The sequence below is a fragment of the Plectropomus leopardus genome, chromosome 3 (genome assembly GCF_026936395.1).
Source record: "Plectropomus leopardus strain MGB_pleo_1.0 chromosome 3, ASM2693639v1, whole genome shotgun sequence".
Taxonomy (NCBI): domain Eukaryota; kingdom Metazoa; phylum Chordata; class Actinopteri; order Perciformes; family Serranidae; genus Plectropomus; species Plectropomus leopardus.
In genome coordinates, this window is record NC_142178.1 from 20,248,573 (window position 1) to 20,265,495 (window position 16,923).

At 39.6% G+C, this 16,923-nt stretch overlaps 1 protein-coding gene across 2 annotated transcripts in view; it reads left to right on the plus strand.

Annotated features, from left to right (window-relative positions):
• The first annotated feature begins 481 nt into the window (after positions 1-481).
• Positions 482-16,923, plus strand: part of prkcba (protein kinase C, beta a) — a 39,971-nt gene continuing 23,529 nt past the window's right edge. Inside the window, exons 1-2 of one of the 2 annotated variants that reach the window (XM_088075845.1) lie at positions 482-913; positions 2,311-2,342. In XM_088075845.1, the coding sequence (XP_087931971.1) occupies positions 750-913; positions 2,311-2,342 (196 nt within the window). In that variant the 5' untranslated portion in view covers positions 482-749. The remainder of the gene's footprint in view (positions 914-2,310; positions 2,343-16,923) is intronic. The other variant, XM_042484561.2, reaches the window with a different exon arrangement.

Below are 16,923 nucleotides of genomic sequence, written 5' to 3' on the forward strand. Positions count from 1 at the left end.
AAAATTATCATAAAAAGAAACACATTCTAGCTTATGGTTTAACTGTAATATGAGATTGTTTGTTACCAGCCGACTGCGTTTGTATCAACGCACAAGTTTGCAAGTTTTCTCTGGTTATGCAGCACCAATTTCAAACGTATTTGCATCTTTGTACTGCATAGATGGCCGAGTTTTATGTGAAGACCCTCTTTATATCGCTAACATACTTCTTCATCACATTACCAAAACCAAGTGAACCCAGTGCTTTGGGGGGCCCTGAATGTGGGGCCCGAGGGCCATTGTTAGGTCAGTGATCAAGCCCTGTGAGTGTGTGTGTGTCTGTAATCACACACCGCAGAAAGTATGCAGTGCTTGTGGTCTAACTTGTGTAGCTGATGACAGGGATTGCTTCATAGGTAAACAACTGCGCGCGCGCACTCGTGGTAGTTTTGACAAGGGTATCAGAGAGAGAGAGAGAGAGAGAGAGAGAAGGGGGGGGGTTGTAAGCAGCAACACATTGGTGAGAACAGGGAAGCAGGCGCGCGGCACGGGGACCCGCCGGAAGAAGCAGCAGCAGCAGCTTCAACGCGAGCTGGACACAGACCGACAAAACACCGGCAGCACGAGCGACACCGAGGCGGTCAGCGGGGCGGAGAGGAGGAGGAGGAGGCACCTGCACCGCCACTCGTTCTCCGTCGTCTCTCCCTCTCTGTCTTCGCTCTCCTCACCCCTCGATCCTCTCGGACCGCCGCCGCCGCTTCCTCGTTAAGATGGCTGACCCCAGCAGCGACGGAGAGGCACCGGAGAACGCGCGCGTCTTCGCCCGACAGGGAGCCCTCCGCCAGAAGAATGTGCACGAGGTGAAGAACCACAAGTTCATCGCGCGCTTCTTCAAGCAGCCCACCTTCTGCAGCCACTGCACGGACTTCATCTGGTGAGTGAGTGAGGGGGGGGAGGACACAGGTGATTCACTTGCTGCTGCCGCTGCTGCGGCTCTGCTCGGCCTCCTTTCACACAGACAGCGCTCAGACAACCGCAGTGTTTCATTCATTGTCATTGTCAAAAACACTGCGATGCGCCATTCCCCCAGTTTCCCACAATGCGACAGCAGCGCGGGCCTGTCGGGGGGAGATGCGCTGACGGCAGCCGCAGAGCAGGCGCTGCTGCTCGGCGTTTACCGCATCGACCCGACACCCATCTCTGAAACTGGGGGTCTGGTGGAGGAATGCAGCTGGAGACACAGAGACACAGGGCCCCACTGTTGCTGCTGCAGCTGTGTGCGCTGATATGTGTGTGTCCATGTGTGATTTGATATGTGTGTGCATTAGGCTTGGGCGGTATGCAATATTTCATATCTTCCTGAAATTTTACCCGGGTATACAGTGTATAGTGTGCGGCGCTCACCAGTGGCGTGTCCAGACTTTTTTTTCTAGGGTGGCCCAAGTAGGGCACTGACTTGTGCAGGGCTGGTATGCAGGAGTCCTCCGAGCGCTGCTTCAGGCACATGCATTGGCACAGCTCTAATTTACCATTTTTGTCTCAACTACCCATACCTGCTTTATTACTAACACTGTAGCTTTTTACATTCCTGTTTGTAGGAAGAGTGACACCACACAAAAGTAAAATAACTCTTCCATACTTTTTAACAAGAAATTGTTCCTCCAAAGGTAAATAGTGCAATAGCAAGAATGAAATACAAAAAATAAAATAAATAAGTCTATGTGAACAAACTTTTAAACAGTTGTATCAATTTATTTGTCTGTAAAATTAGCCGGGCTAGACAATACTCTGGCATATTACTGCCTGTCACATTTAATACTGAATTGCACCTATAAACGAAAATTCAGTTTATTTGTTTAACAGTTCAGACTGACTGGGAAGATAGCCAGCCATAATGGGGTGGCACCTAGGGAGGCCAATCAGATCTGACCTGTACCACCCCAGGCTGCTCCCTAGACAGGCCAATGGCACAAACCTTCATCTATTTTCATAATAATAAATACACAATATAAACCTACAAAATGTTAAGAAAAGTAATATTCTCACATCTGTTTTCCTTATTAAATTAAGAAATACAACTGGTCATGGAAAACTTATGAAGCTTAATTGCCTCCTTAACTCATCATAAAGCACACCTGTTGTGTTTAATAAAGTATCTTTCTATCTACCTATCTGTATATCTGTATATGTGATGATATGATGGTATTGAATAACATACCTTCAGGATTTTTAAATACCCTGCTTTACTGCTCAAGCCAAGTGTGCATACCTCATTGTCAGTGCATCTCTTGTGAATTCCCCAAATTTCTCATCACTGTTTTCTGTCCACAGGGGCTTTGGGAAACAAGGATTCCAGTGCCAAGGTAAGAGCAGTGGCTCATTCACAAATCCCTCTGCTGCATATGGCTGTGGGTGTGTGGACGGATGTTCACTGTGTGAAGGAGTGTTGTTGTGTGTTTGTTGTATTCTGGGCCGCAGGTCTGCACACTGTTAGAGTGACCTGTTGGCTCCTTCGTTGACGGCGTGTTGGTGTTGGCAGGCAGGTGTCGAAACTCAAAGCAGGTGCTTGCCAACAGTGATAAATGAGAGTGAGAACACTCTGAGAGGCTCGGGCTGAGGAGACAGTGTGAGATGTAAGAGTAGAAGAGTCGGCGGAGTGGCTGAAAGCTGAGACGTCTGGTTTTGGCCAAGGAGAAATGGGAGGAAGAGACAAACCTGGAAGTTAGGTTTCTCAAGCTATTTTTTCCTTCCCTCCCGCTGAGCTTGACATCTGATTGAAATTGTAAAATGGTGGGTTTGTGTGTGGGTGGGTGGTGATGTGTGTACATGGGTAGGCGGCTGGTCGTGGTGATGGGTGGGTGTCTAGACACGGACCTCTGCACAAAATGGTTTCATAAACAGCAGCGTCATAGTGACACCCCTCATGCATGCTACAGTAATGCGGCAAATATTGTGCTCAGGGTATCACTTCCTCCTCTGCACTGATCCCTCTCAGACACCCATCTCAACTCCTCTGTCATGTGACCTGCCATGTGAGCTACAAGAAGAAAATGACCAAAGTTTCCACATTATGCTCTTACTGGGAAGAGTTGTGCAAAGTTGTGTAATTTTTATCGGCCGTGAGAAAAGTCCCCTCTTCTCCTGAGGCTTCACTTGTCAAAAGCTGTGGTGGTGGTTTTACAGGAAATGCATTGAGGGTAGAGAAAATTAACATATTGTGTGCGTGAGTGAGTTTGCACAGCCTTTTGGACAATAGTGAGCTAAAAGCGTGAGGTGGTGAATTAACCTGAGCTGTTAACATACTTCAAAGAGCACAGACGAATCAGAGCGCGGGTAGACCTGCTGTCAGGTTGGGTTTCGTGGTGAGTTTCTAACAGTTAACTGACATCTGAAATTAGCAGACGGCCTCAACAAGAGCATTGTTGTGATGTTGTGAGTCATTGTTCACATGCAAGATATTGAAAAGAGGTAAGTGATCGATCAATTGAACAAACAAGTAGCAACAGTAGACATTGATTTGGTGATTTGCACGTCAGCAGGTAAATGTGGGGCTAAACTTGACTGGAAAACAAGACAAGGTAAAAACCTAATATTTGGCTGGACCGTGTCCAAAACGCTTGAGGCCTTTTAAACTGAGGGAGCTTTTAGTTTGAGACAGAAAGTGGGCGGCATACACTAAGTCACTGACTTGCATTTGCCTTGACATTAGTTTACAGTTCTGGCCCCGTTGTAGCAGTCCAGCCTAAAAATGAATGAATGCAGGTTAAAATGAAGAATATTGTACTTAAGACACAATCGCACAGTAGAAAGGACCGCTGTTGTCTTGAAGACTGTTTCCCTGTCAGTATGTTACCCCTACCTAAACCTGATCAAAACCCTCTGACTGTACTTTATTTGTCAGAGGAGGGGGGTGGCTGGGGTGTAACTTTTTCTTTTTTCATCTTTACCCTCCCCTAAGCTATAAGTGTTTTTTCTAATCAGTCACTCTCCCTTTACCACCACTGTCAGACTTTTGCATGCTGTCCAGCCAAAAACGTAACTAAAGGTCCACTTACTGGCTTTTTTTAGAGCTGTCAACCACATATGATGCTTGGTGTTTCCTTAGTTGTCATGGAGTATTATGTCCAAAAATCCCAGAGGATAGCACATAAAACCATTACTAAAAACACTTATTGCCGGCCAAAGTGGTCCTTGGTAGCAGCTGCAAACAATACATGGAAACATACAACATACACATTATTGCAAACAAATTACATTACAACCCTACTCATTTCCTGTTGCAACTGCAAACCCATGGTTTAAATGACCTTTGTCAAAGGCGAACCATCAACCGTCCCCACAACTCCCCCTCCAGTTTTGTTTAAAAAATTACCTTGGTTTGGCTATGTGTAATATGTAAGGGCAGGTTATTCCATAGGGAGGTCCCAGCATAGAAAAATAAGGTCCCTACAATATACCATTAACACAACGGACACTGTATGACATAAAGCTTGCTCTGGTGTTGCTTCCAACCATGCCAATTTGATAGTACATATATTTTGGGTTCCTTTTGTGAATTATTAAACAGTTGGTTATAATTTCAGTTTTAAAATGTGATCTTCAACAGGCAATATTCCTACATGCTTCATGTCATGTAGGTCCTGTACATGTCCTGGGAAGGACATTGAGCATGCATATGATAATATTATTCTGCGCTACCTGCAATTTGCTTTTAAGCTTTTGGGAAAACCCAGTTACCGTGCTTTGCGAGCATAGTTGAAGTGGCATTGAATTCATGATACAGCTAGCATTCTTTTCACTTTAATATAAAAAAAGATAGGTGTAACGTTGTAAAAACTAGGGCTGTACCTGACGCAGAATTATGCCAATTGAATTGGATTTTGTAGTTCAACACCAATATTCGACGATATGTTTTGTTTTCCAAACTATTGTTTTATTGTTCTATTGTTTTGTTTTAAAACTATTTTATTAGGTTATTTTTTTCTGTTGCAATTTTAGAAAAGATTGTTGCTGCCATTTCCTCCCCAGAGACAAATCACTCAAGAGATAGTCCAAGGTATTTAACACAATTTTAAGATTCAATAATTACAAAGCGAAACTGCAAAAAAGTTTGGTAAAGCTACACGAGATTTAGGGCTTCATGATATGCAAAAAGAATAATATTGCAATTATTTTGACTGATATTGTGATTGTTATACAAGTCACAAATTTTTGCAGTTATTTTTTTCTAAATAAAATATAAAAATGATTATGTTATTGTTGATTTAGCTGGGGAATGTTCCTATATGTCCAGAATATGATTTGTAGGCCAGAGCCTCTCTGTAGCACCATCATTTATGGTGGTGGTTGCGACATATTTTACCTATATCAGAGAAATTAAAGCTCCTGCAATATAGATATTGCACTCGGACATGTTGTGATTTGGACATTTCCGTTAATTGTGCAGCCCTGACCAGTTAAGCCTTCATCATACTCCAGGATCGGCCTCTCTCACAGAGGACATTTTGGCTTGTCATAGTAGGAAAAGCACAGGTGTTGCTAAAAACAGTAACAATGGGTCTGTTCTATTTAAGTCCTTCAGTGAGAGAGACAGCGAGCCAACATGCACAGAACCTGGATCTGGAAATCAAAGCAGCCAAGTGGAATTCAGCCATCATTAATTTCATTATTTACACTTTTGCTTTTCCTACTGTGACAAGCCAAATTATCCTCTGTGAAAAAGGCTCATGGGTGCAGTAAGCTGCAGACTTGCTTGAAAACAGCAGACATCTATCCAAACTACAGTCAGAGGTATATGCGCATGTAGACATAGAAAACATAATGATGACACCCAAACAGCAAGAAAAAGTTCTCCTTTGTTTTATTTTATTGAAAAACATGAAAACTAAAAATAAGGAAAAAAAGTGTGAGACCGCTTAACAAGATCCAAAGATGGGGCATATGAAAGAGGGTCCAATTTACTTTTGTAGTGCATTTGCTGTTAGTGCATTTAATGCAGATAATCTTGTCTTTTTGATTTGTTGTATCATGTTCAATCCATACATTTAACTTTAAACAAAGATATTTCTATAATCTGATAAGAAAACAAAAAAGGCATAGGGTATGTTTTAACAAACAATAATGACATTAAAGAAAAATATTAATGGCTTCCCAAATTTCTACTGTTTTCATTGCTTTACTATAAGAATAGTAAAGTAGTCCATGTAATGTTTCTATTTTTAGTTGTTGTCGTTTTGGTCCATTTACCTTTGTGATTGTAGAATTTTCTATATGAAATAAATAGGTTCAAAATAAACGTTTTTTGCAATCAATCTCATGCCTAACATAACAATATGTCTCTTCCCCTAAATGAAAAACTGAACCAGTTAGTGTCGTAAAAAATCTGTCCAAAATAATTTTAAACATAGGCATTTTTAAAATATGTGGCAAATTGTTTCAATTGTTGTAGTGCAAACAGAATTTTAACTCTGGCGAATAACTAAATTGTGTCACTTTAACATATGGGAATGAAATCTTTAGTCGATAAACAGAGTTCACGCTGAATCTTTATGTAGGAATTAAGTTATTTCGATATAAATATGGATCAAAATCTTCACTCTAAATACTCAGTAAGAAATGATTTGGTGATGAGAGGATTTAAGGATTCCTGGTCACGTAGAGCAGGTTGAGAGTCACATTCATGTAGCAATGTATGTCTAGTTATTAGATCATTGTTAGAATTTGACTTAAAAAAAGAGTTAAAGGTATACTTTGTAGGATTGTCAGTTACTGTTTTTAAACATGCGGATCAGCAAAAGTGAAAATTAACCCCAGATTTACTCTTTGAAGACCTCACTCTGGGCTCTGACAAAATGGAACTGGCATCTTTTGACATTTTTTATTTTTTTAAATAACCAATTAAAAAAACGTTTACAACAGATTAATTGATAGTAAAAATAATCGTCATTTGCAGCCCTACACTACATTGAAATATTGGCATTTAAATGACAGATGTTGCCCTGCAAATCATCAAATCAGATCCCACAGATATCATTGGTAGAAATTTATGAAAACAGCTTGTGAGTCTTATTTTATTTTATCTTCTTGTGCTTAATTTTACCTAATTTTAGAGATCAATGCACAAGAAATTTGGTTTGTTAAACAATGTCACCTCAAGGTTTTTAAGTATCTGTTCTGCATTCAAAGGACTTTAAGGCATGTTTGCTGAAAGTTGAGATGGGGAGTTCATTCTTGAAACAGCAGTCGGCGAACAGTCGTGAAACTAAAGGTCCACCGCCATTCTGGAGCTTTCGATTGTATTGTAACGGCTATTTCTAAGATTAATATTATATACTTCCATTCTCAGTGGTGGACTGGTGTATCAGAAGGCTTTGATTTGGTCACCTGCAGGGCACGACATGACTATACCGTCTATACCTGTACAGATTTTTTTTAAAAACCAATATTTTTACCCACTAAACGCTCGCCCGCATGCAGTGTTCACAGTGTTCACACAGTGTTGCTGCTGTGGCGCAGCCTGCCGCTCTGAGTATTGTATTCCACAGTTAAAAGCCAGTACTCTACTCCTACATTCATGGAGCTGTGTAAGCCAATGCATTGTCAAAAAACAGTTTTGCAAATATTACACAATAAAAAGCCTTGTGTTAACAGAAGAAGAGATTCTGTCCACAGTAACCCTGTCAGAGGGCTTTTATTTTGTAACAGAAACATAAAGTGCTGAGTTAAAAATGTATGGATTTTTTTATGTCTGTGACTGATATAAACACTGAAACTACAGTCACAGGTGGGATGATTTTAATATGACTGAAAAGACCAGTTTCACTGTCTATTTTTTTCTCAAGAAACTGGGTGTCACACCGAAATCAAAGGCAAAACCAGATGTTCATACAGCTGTCAAACAGCTAGTAAGCATTCAGGCTGGCCTTAACTGTTTTCAAAACACTTACATGAGATCTCATCACTGCTGATTTCTCTTCAATTTAAGGGTGAAGCAGCTCAATAAAACACACGAGTGATGCTTTGGACGTGAACGTTTTCTGTCCACTCTTCATTAACAACAATCCCACTCTGGAAGGTTTCCCACCATCTGCTCATTTGACTTTGAATCACAGATGCTTAGGTGGAGTAAAAACGGCGGTTTAAAGAATCTATGTTTTAGTAACCTAAAACTTAGATGAAAATATCCGTTTACAAAAATATTTGTATACATATAGACATAGCGTTTGTTTGTAAAGTGTGCTTTTTAGCCATTGTTTAAACAGCATTTGAAGACTATATTTCGACTTGAAGTTGAGACTTCACTGTGAAATTAAGTCAGTTAAATGCCGTTGAATCACACAAAGGTTCATATGTTCATATGAAATGTGTACACTTATATATGCAGTCAGTAGATTTTCTTTTCCTTTATTTCACCTAACATGAGAGAAAAGTGGAGATTTGTGTCAACAGTGGAGTCTTAAAGAAAGGAAAGGAACAGGAAGGGTGTACATTCAGTTATAAACAGGATTTGCACAGACTCACAAATCAGCGCTCACTTCTTGTTCAGGAGGAATCTCAGACATGTGGTGTAGACTTGTTCTGACGTGTTTGGCAGATTGTGTATTTCAGATGCATTTTGTGTGTCAGTGTCACAAAAGTGCCTCCTGTTGTGGGCGTGTTTTGAATACCTGTTCTGCAGGTAAAGATTTCTCTTCTCTCTTTCCTGCCTTCTTTTTATTGGTGTTCACTTGTTTGTGTGTGTGTGTGTGTGTGTGTGTGTGTGTGTGTGTGTGTGTGTGTGTGTGTGTGTGTGTGTGCGCACTGACAGTGAAAAGGGGAAGTTACTCTCATTTCCTGCTCAAGAAAGATCCAGAAGTTTGGACTGGGGGTTATAAGTTTAATTTTATCTTTCATTCGTCATATCAGATGAGATGTTAGAAAGTTTTCACAACAGGTTTTGTGATTTTGAATTTGAAAGAAACCCCACTCTTCCACACATTGTAAACAAACTCAATTTTAAAAGTGGAAAATGATCATAGAATTATTGTATTTAGAAAAAGATGCTGAAATCCATTATTAGCGCTTGATATTATTATTTTTCAAGAAAGGCCATTTCCACAGCAAACATTTTAACTTGTCATAATTGGAAAACACATGTTACTAATAACATTAATGGTGTAATTGCTCTGTTATGTTAAGCATAAGTGTCTCAGTAAGCTGTAACAGACAGTGAGACAACTGGCACAATACCAGGACCCTGAAACTTAGGCAGCTAAATAAACTTAAAACATGTTTAATTGTATTGTTCACACCTGTGCATCTCCTACTGTGACAAACCAAACTGTCTCCAGTTAAAAAGATTTGATACCTCAAAGTGTTGTTTCAGCGTCAGGGCAAAAATAACTTTGCACGTCACCATATCCATTTTTGGAAGACAGAAGCCCAGAATATAAAACACTACTCAGGCTACTTTAGATTTTTCAGACACTAATAACAAGGCTAATGCCTACTTTTTACTCCTGCAGAAAAGCTTGCACAGAGCTTCTGCAGAGCTGCAGACATGATTTGCAGCACTCTGTGAGGCCAGTCCGAGAGAGACAGTCCGCACATCTCATGAAAAATGTGACTATGCATGAGGGACCGCAACAGTGCAGAGGTTTTATTTGACATCACAGCTGAGAAATGGGATTTTCAGACAGTTCACTTTTGAAATTAGGTCTATATGCCAAGCAGTAGGGCTGCACAAATTTATGAAATAATAATTACAGTCACAATGTTATGCACAATGAAACATAATCAACTGTGGTTTTGTGTTTAAAATGTGTGCTCTGCTCTTAAAAAAATCTGCTTTGTATCCAGTCAAGTGCTTCCCAAACTGATAGCTACAGCACACAACCTGCAGTGGAAGCATTTGGAAAACTTTCCTGAATGTTGCACCTCCAGTCCAGAGTAAACAAAGGACAAAAAACAGTGCACTGTTGATTTAAATATGAAAGTCCATTATAATTTTTTGTCCCTAAAAATCAACGAATAATCATTGTGAATAATCCTGATATAGATAGATAGATAGATAGATAGATAGATAGATAGATAGATAGATAAACTTTATTGTCTATCCCAAGTGTTGACATAAATTCTCCTTTGACCGGCTCAATATAATACACACAGTTTAAATAAAAACTCAGTTAAAACATCTTAAAAATTCAGTTAAAAATAAATTAATGAATAAAATAAAATAAAAAAACAACCCAATTTTGTGCTGTTCAGAGTGGTTTTCACAGAGGGAATGGAAGATTTCTTGTAAATATTCTTCCGGCCGTTTGGACCCTGTAGTGCTGCCTGATTGCAGTAACTGGAAGGAGTGGTGGAGGGGGGTGAGAGGGGTCCTCAGTGATTTACTGGCCTGATTAATAATGTTGGAGAGTTTTGTTTTATGTTTGATGGTGAGGAAGTTGTACCAGGATGAAATGCTGAAGGTGAGAATGGATTCAATAAGTATTCAATATCAATATTGATCTAAATTATTGTGATGATAATTTGGCCATAATTGCGCAGCCCTTTTACATACAATCTGCCACAGTACTGCATATGCCTGGCATACATGCAGGAGGTGCCAGCTCCAGCTGCTCAAAAAGCACAAGTGCACAGCTACAAAAAAAGTCCACAGCAGCACCAGCAGCAGCTCTGTGAGGCTGTACCTGTGCACCAAAGTACTGGACAAATTAAACATTTTGGCCTGATAATGGTGCTAGAAGAAAAGTCAGCGGATCACCAAAATTGGAAGGATTTATCCTGGAGACCAGAAATTTCTGAAACAAAATTTGATTATAATGTAGAGAGGGTCTGGACCAAAATGGTAAAATCCATGTATTGCTTATTTAATCGGTGATATGGAGGACATTTCAAATCCCAGGTGGACAGGACGGTCAATAGATTTCTAAAGGGGCAGGTTTTGGCATGTATGACTTTAACCGTTTGAAACCTGAGCAACCTGGCTTGATTTCTTTCAAAACATGGGAAAAAGGCAATGAGCAATGGAAACTGACTCGAAAATTAGCAGGAAATTAGTAAAAAGTACCACAAAATTACCTGAAATTTAGTAATAAAAAACAAGAAAACAAAAAATGTTAAATAACAATAGGGGAATAAAAGAACAATACAATGATAAGACCTGAAAGAAAGTGCTTAAAAATGTGTAATAATTCTGTAACATAATGTTAAATATGTTATCATCAGCATCATTACCTAGCATTTTACGTAGCTTTTAAAAAATCATTTTCCAAATGAACCAATTTCTTGCAATTTGTGGAACATTTCTTATCAAGTTGCTCGTTGCTCACAGTATGTTTGTATTAGGGTGGTCACAGATGTGTGATTTCTGGCAGATGTAACTCCACCAAAAGTTGATAAGACATTTTTTTCTTTCTTCTTCTTTTTTTTTGGTCTTGTTGAGGAAGTTTGTGATTTCACAGATTTTTCCATTTCACGCCCTGCTGGACCCCAGTCCCCAGATACAATCTGCTGTTACAGAAATAAGATCACGTGGAAACACTGAGTATCTGTGGGAGTTATGTTGTCTCTGTGTCCACATTGCAATTGGAAAAAGTGAAACTCAAAGTGCAATGCTTAAAAATACAGCTTGTTTCTCCATCTTCAAGTGCCATTGTTATTGATTGGATCAAGTCTGTGATCAACCTTTAATCCTGATCATTGACTGATCAGTGGTTGAAGTAGTTTCTTTGTTATTGATTGGATGAAAGGCCAGGTAATCTAAAAATATTGATTACAAGATTTGTTTGTGACACTGTGGCCAAGGAAACTAACCTATTTAAGAGTACGCCGGTCCACAGTGCAGCGCCTGCACGTCAGTAAGCTCCTTCACAGTGAATTTTAAGGAGACAGATCTATTCAGTGCTCTGAAGTCAGAATGGATGTTAATATTTCTAGTAAAAATGTAATTTTTTAAAATCAATCTGTATTATTTTTAGACAGATTATTGGTTTTGTGATTAGTAGGGCTGTAATTAATGATAGACTTTCTCATAGATTTATTTATTTACTCCACAATTTGCATGATTTGTCCAGTCCAAAAGCCCAGAAGTTTAATATACAGAGTTAAAACACAGAAAATATAAGTGAGTCATCAGCAAATAAAATTGTCATTTTTGTTACCTTATTGTTCAGTTCCGCAATTTCTAGTTTTAATGAGTAAATCTATTTTGTAGTGCTTTATTTGATCATAAAGTCTTGTTTTATTCATGTGCGTATGTGTATGTAAGTGTTTTTGTGTGTGTGGGTGTGTGTGGGGTTACTGTGTGAAGCACTTTGTGTTACAGTCTGTTTGTATGAAAAGTGCTACACAAATTAAGTCTGTTTGATTGATTAATCAACCAAAGTTGTTGCAGCGCTACCAATATAAATAGGCAGGTATCTGCCTTACAATGATGAATCAGTACCAGTGATTTACTTGCTGATAACCCTCAATGTGAACTCAGGTCATTTGACCATCACTGTGCATATTATAAAGCACAGTAAGCCTGTGTTTCCCATCAATGCTCTCCACTGTATGCAGCATAGATCTATTAAGAGACATTATACTTGGTCATAAGATGTATGCTCTTTCCTGACTAAAGAATGCGTGCAAGATGGTGGAAACAATCTTTATGTGGTCTGTTAAATCTTTGTAGGTTTCAGCTCATCTTCAGGTTTGTCTCAAGCTTTAGATGCTAATTGGTGTAGTCCTTTTTTTTTCTTCAGCACTGCCGGGAAAAGAAACAAACAACAAAAACAGTCTGTTCATTGTTTGCAAGCTGCAGTTACCAGCCCAAGTTTGTTTACATCGTGTCTCAGTGTTTGAGTGGTCGGTTTCCCCTGAATGCTTAGTTGTCAAACACATACTGTACACCAGTCCACCCACTCAGATGCTTGGATGCATTTCTGATGGATCTCCAAAGACTTGTTTGTCTTCTTTTCAATAATAAAAGTACATTTGAAAAGGCTCTTACCATAAGTTTTGACTGAAACCGTCATGAATGTTAGTGGTCAAAAGTGCAATCATATGAACAACATCCAGCCGTCATCTAAGCGCTGATTGTAGCTTTACCTCTCTAATCTTATTGCCTTTATTTGCACTGCCTTTAGTGCACTTTTTTAAAAGCCTTCTTCCAAGATTTACAAACTGTCATTCAATTGCTTTGGAAGAACCAAAGTAGCCAGATATGATTTACAAAATGATGTTGACCAGGATTAGTTTAGTCACATATGAAGAACCACGAATAAAGTCAGAAGAATTCAAATTTTTGTTTTTCTCTCTTTGTGCAAAATGTCTAAACCAAAATCAGTAATTTCAGCTCTGACAGATAAATTTCTTTCCATTGCTCCCAAGTGGTCCAAAACCAGCAGGTTATTATTATTGGTTTAAAAGAATACCTCACCTGCAAAATGATCATTTGTATATAACCCTGTGTTATCTTGAATTGGTGAGGGGAAATGTTTATGCATGCCTCCATGAAGGACGGACAATCCAAAAAAGGGATACATTCATCATGAATTAAAGTAAACAGGGACTGGGTTTACTGCCAGCGAAACTATATCAAATTATCAGTTTATAAACTCTCACACAACTTGTGGGATACAATCCAAGTCATTTTTTTCAATTGTATGCTCAGTACTCCCCAAATGCATGCATTTTTTGCTGAGCAGTAGCTTTTAAAATACTTAAATACAAACAGTCAAAAGAGACTCAGCAGAGCAGCTGTATACTGTCCTGTGCAATGAAATACAATACAATATAAATGCATTTCCTGCTTACCCTGCTAAATAAAGCGTCAAAGTTGCCAAGTTTGAAACGTTGCCTTCAACTCGGGCTGATTTACAGAATAGAAGACAAAAGGTGAGCAACGGGGTAAACTCTAAATGAAGCACAAAATAATTTTATCTTGATTATCTCGTTTTAAATATCAAGGGAAGCGGAAATCAAAAATAATATGGGATTATTCGCCCAGCCATACAACAGAGCAACATCAAGCGCGACTATGACAAGGCTCCTCGATGTGCGGACTTCCATTTTGGAGGAAAGAACTCCTGTCTCGTGCATGCTCTTACGTCGCTTCTCACATCACTTCTCGCATTTGTTTAAATGTAGTTTGGAGACCAGACAAGCTTGTAATGTGGGCCCCACTGTCGCAGATCGCTCATGTAAAATGCAAACCACATCAACACACGGTCAGTGTGTAGGTGCCATTAGAGAGCTGTTCGTTATCAGGGTCGTATCTTGGTGGTTCAGTTTATTCAGGCATGCTGATGCCTGAACAACGAGTATTACGAGTATTATCTGTGGTTAGCGGACTGGTGATCATCCAAGATGGAGGGACTTCCTGATGCTCCTGTTGATGTGAAACTGTCGGCCCGCTGTCATCCTGGCAGTCCATCGCAGGAGTCTTTTTTGGATCGGCTCTGATTCGCTGTTATCACTGTCAGTCCGATAAAGCGGGGCGGTGTTTGTGTAGACTCGACTGTGGGGCTCAGCCTGGTTGCTAGGCAACAGAGCAGAGACCTCCTCGGCAGGTCACTGGGCCCGTCTTTCAGTAGCATGTGTGTACGTGCACAGGTGTGTGTAAGTGACATAGCAGATTTATGAAGAAAAAGCTTTAAAGTGTGACTGCATCCTTCACTGTGTTTTCCGCTGCTCCACTTCTCTGTTTCTCTGACACACTGCAAACACACAAATGAATCGTCCACCCCCTCACATCGCCGAAAACCCAGCTGTGCCCCATCCCTTCCTGCCCACACACACACATACACACACACACACACACACACACACACACACACACACATGAACACAGGCACACATATGACTGACTTTATTTCTTCTTCACTCTTTCTTTTTCTCTAGTTGTCTTTCCTTTTTTTTCCCTTTCTCCTCAGTTTCTGTTCATTGCATTGTGCAGTGCTGCAGAGTTATTTTGAGGCCTGTACAACCAGAGATAAAAGTTAAATTTACAGTAGGTCCAGGTGTCCACTGATGTGACCTGCCCTCTCTCCTGCACAAACATAAGCACTCTGTTGCTTAACTGCTAGGAAGCCGTGGAAAGTGCCGCCAGTTGCTGTGGTGCCTCATGAAAATGTAACGACAATGTGAATAATTAAGATTTAACTAGAGCGTAATGTCACCCTGTGTGTGTGTGTGTGTGTGTGTGTGTGTGTGTGTGTGTGTGTGTGTGTGTTTGCTGCGGCTGTTGTTGCAATGTTTGGTTATATTTTCATAATGATGTTGAAACCTGAGCCACCTTGATTCCATTTTCAGTTGATTGTGCAGTTCACTGTAAAGTAGAAGTGGTTTAAATCAACACTGTGCAAGATTTTTTATGTAAAAATCAACTGTGGCTGAACCACAGAGTCAGACCACAGCAGGAAACACAGATCTGCCCTATTCATCTAAATGGAGTTCTGGTGTCGGTCATGTTCACGTCTTCGTCTGCAGGAAGTGACTGATCAAAATTTAAAGGGATGGATTTACTTTCATTTGAGACATAAAGTGCTGTTTATAGGTTTTCTGACTGATGATTTGTACTCAGTTTAGCTGGAAGTATAATGATCAGCAGCAGCTCTGCTCAAAGATTTGCTTTTTAGTAGTGTTCACTTTTTATTTAGGCTGCAACTAACAATGACTTTCATTAATTAATCTGAAGATTATTTTCTTGATTGATCACCTGGCCTCCAAAATGTCATGATGAAAACTGCTGATAACAGTTCGCTAAAGCTCAAAGCGAAGTCTTCAAATTGCTTGTTTGGGCAGTACCAGGTTGGAGCAGCCACACTCCCGGCGTGAACGGCACTGCAGCACATCAAGAGAAATGGAGCCTTGACTATTTTTTCTGGCATGACCTGTGTGGTTTCCAGCAAAAATAGGCATTGAAAAGTGTCTTTTGATACTCTGTACCGCAGTTTAATACAGTACAGAAGAGGAAATAAAAATATATGTTTTAACCAACCTTTTTTTTTTTTCAAAATAAAAGTCCTCTGACATTTCTATTGACAGAATCCCATCAGTTGTTGGCACAAGGCATTTTGTTGACAGTGCAGTAGCGTAGTAGTAGTAGTAGTAGTAGTAGTAGTAGTAGTTGCACAGCTTCATAAATGAGTGGATTATGTGCTTTTAATTGTGGAAATACAGTATTTATAATATTAGGCAGCTCTGCAGCAGTGCTGCAACAACAAACGCTGCCTCACAATGTCTCTCTCTCTCTCTCACACACACACACACACACACACACACACACACACACACACACTCTGAGCAGTAGCGCTCACTCAGTCATGTCTCTTTCTGAGTTTCCAGTTCTGGCAATTGCGCCATTGTATTGCATTAAAGTTGGCAGTTTGCAAGTTGGGTCTGGTTTGGGGTAATTAACACAACATTCTCATCATCCGTCAGAATTTTCCACTGTGGAAATTGTCATACGCCATTATGGTTGACACCACTCAACCCTGTCTTCCAAAATAAAAGATATTTAACAAACATTATAAAACAAAGAACCAAATCTTTACAGTTAGTAAGCTAGAACAAGGAAATGTTTTGTGTTTTTGATAAATGACTTTAGGAGTTATCAAAATAGATACAGGTTTATACTACGTTTTTACAGAGTTGTATTGAAAACCTTTGAAAACCCAACATTTACGTGAAGTTTGGAATGTTTTCTGCTGTTGCTGCTTACACATAAACAAGAAGTAAACTGGACAACTGAAATTATCTGCCTTTTTAAGTGCGCACTGCACCTGTAATTATGAGAAATGGTTTCCAACCTTTTACGCTACATTCATACTGTAAATTGATTAGCAAATCCACATTTTTTGATAATATTAATCAGTTATTGCAGTCATTTTTATGCAAAGGTGCTAAACATTCACTGATTTTAACCTTTCAAATGTGAATATTTTTCTGGCATGCTTTAGCAAACTGAAC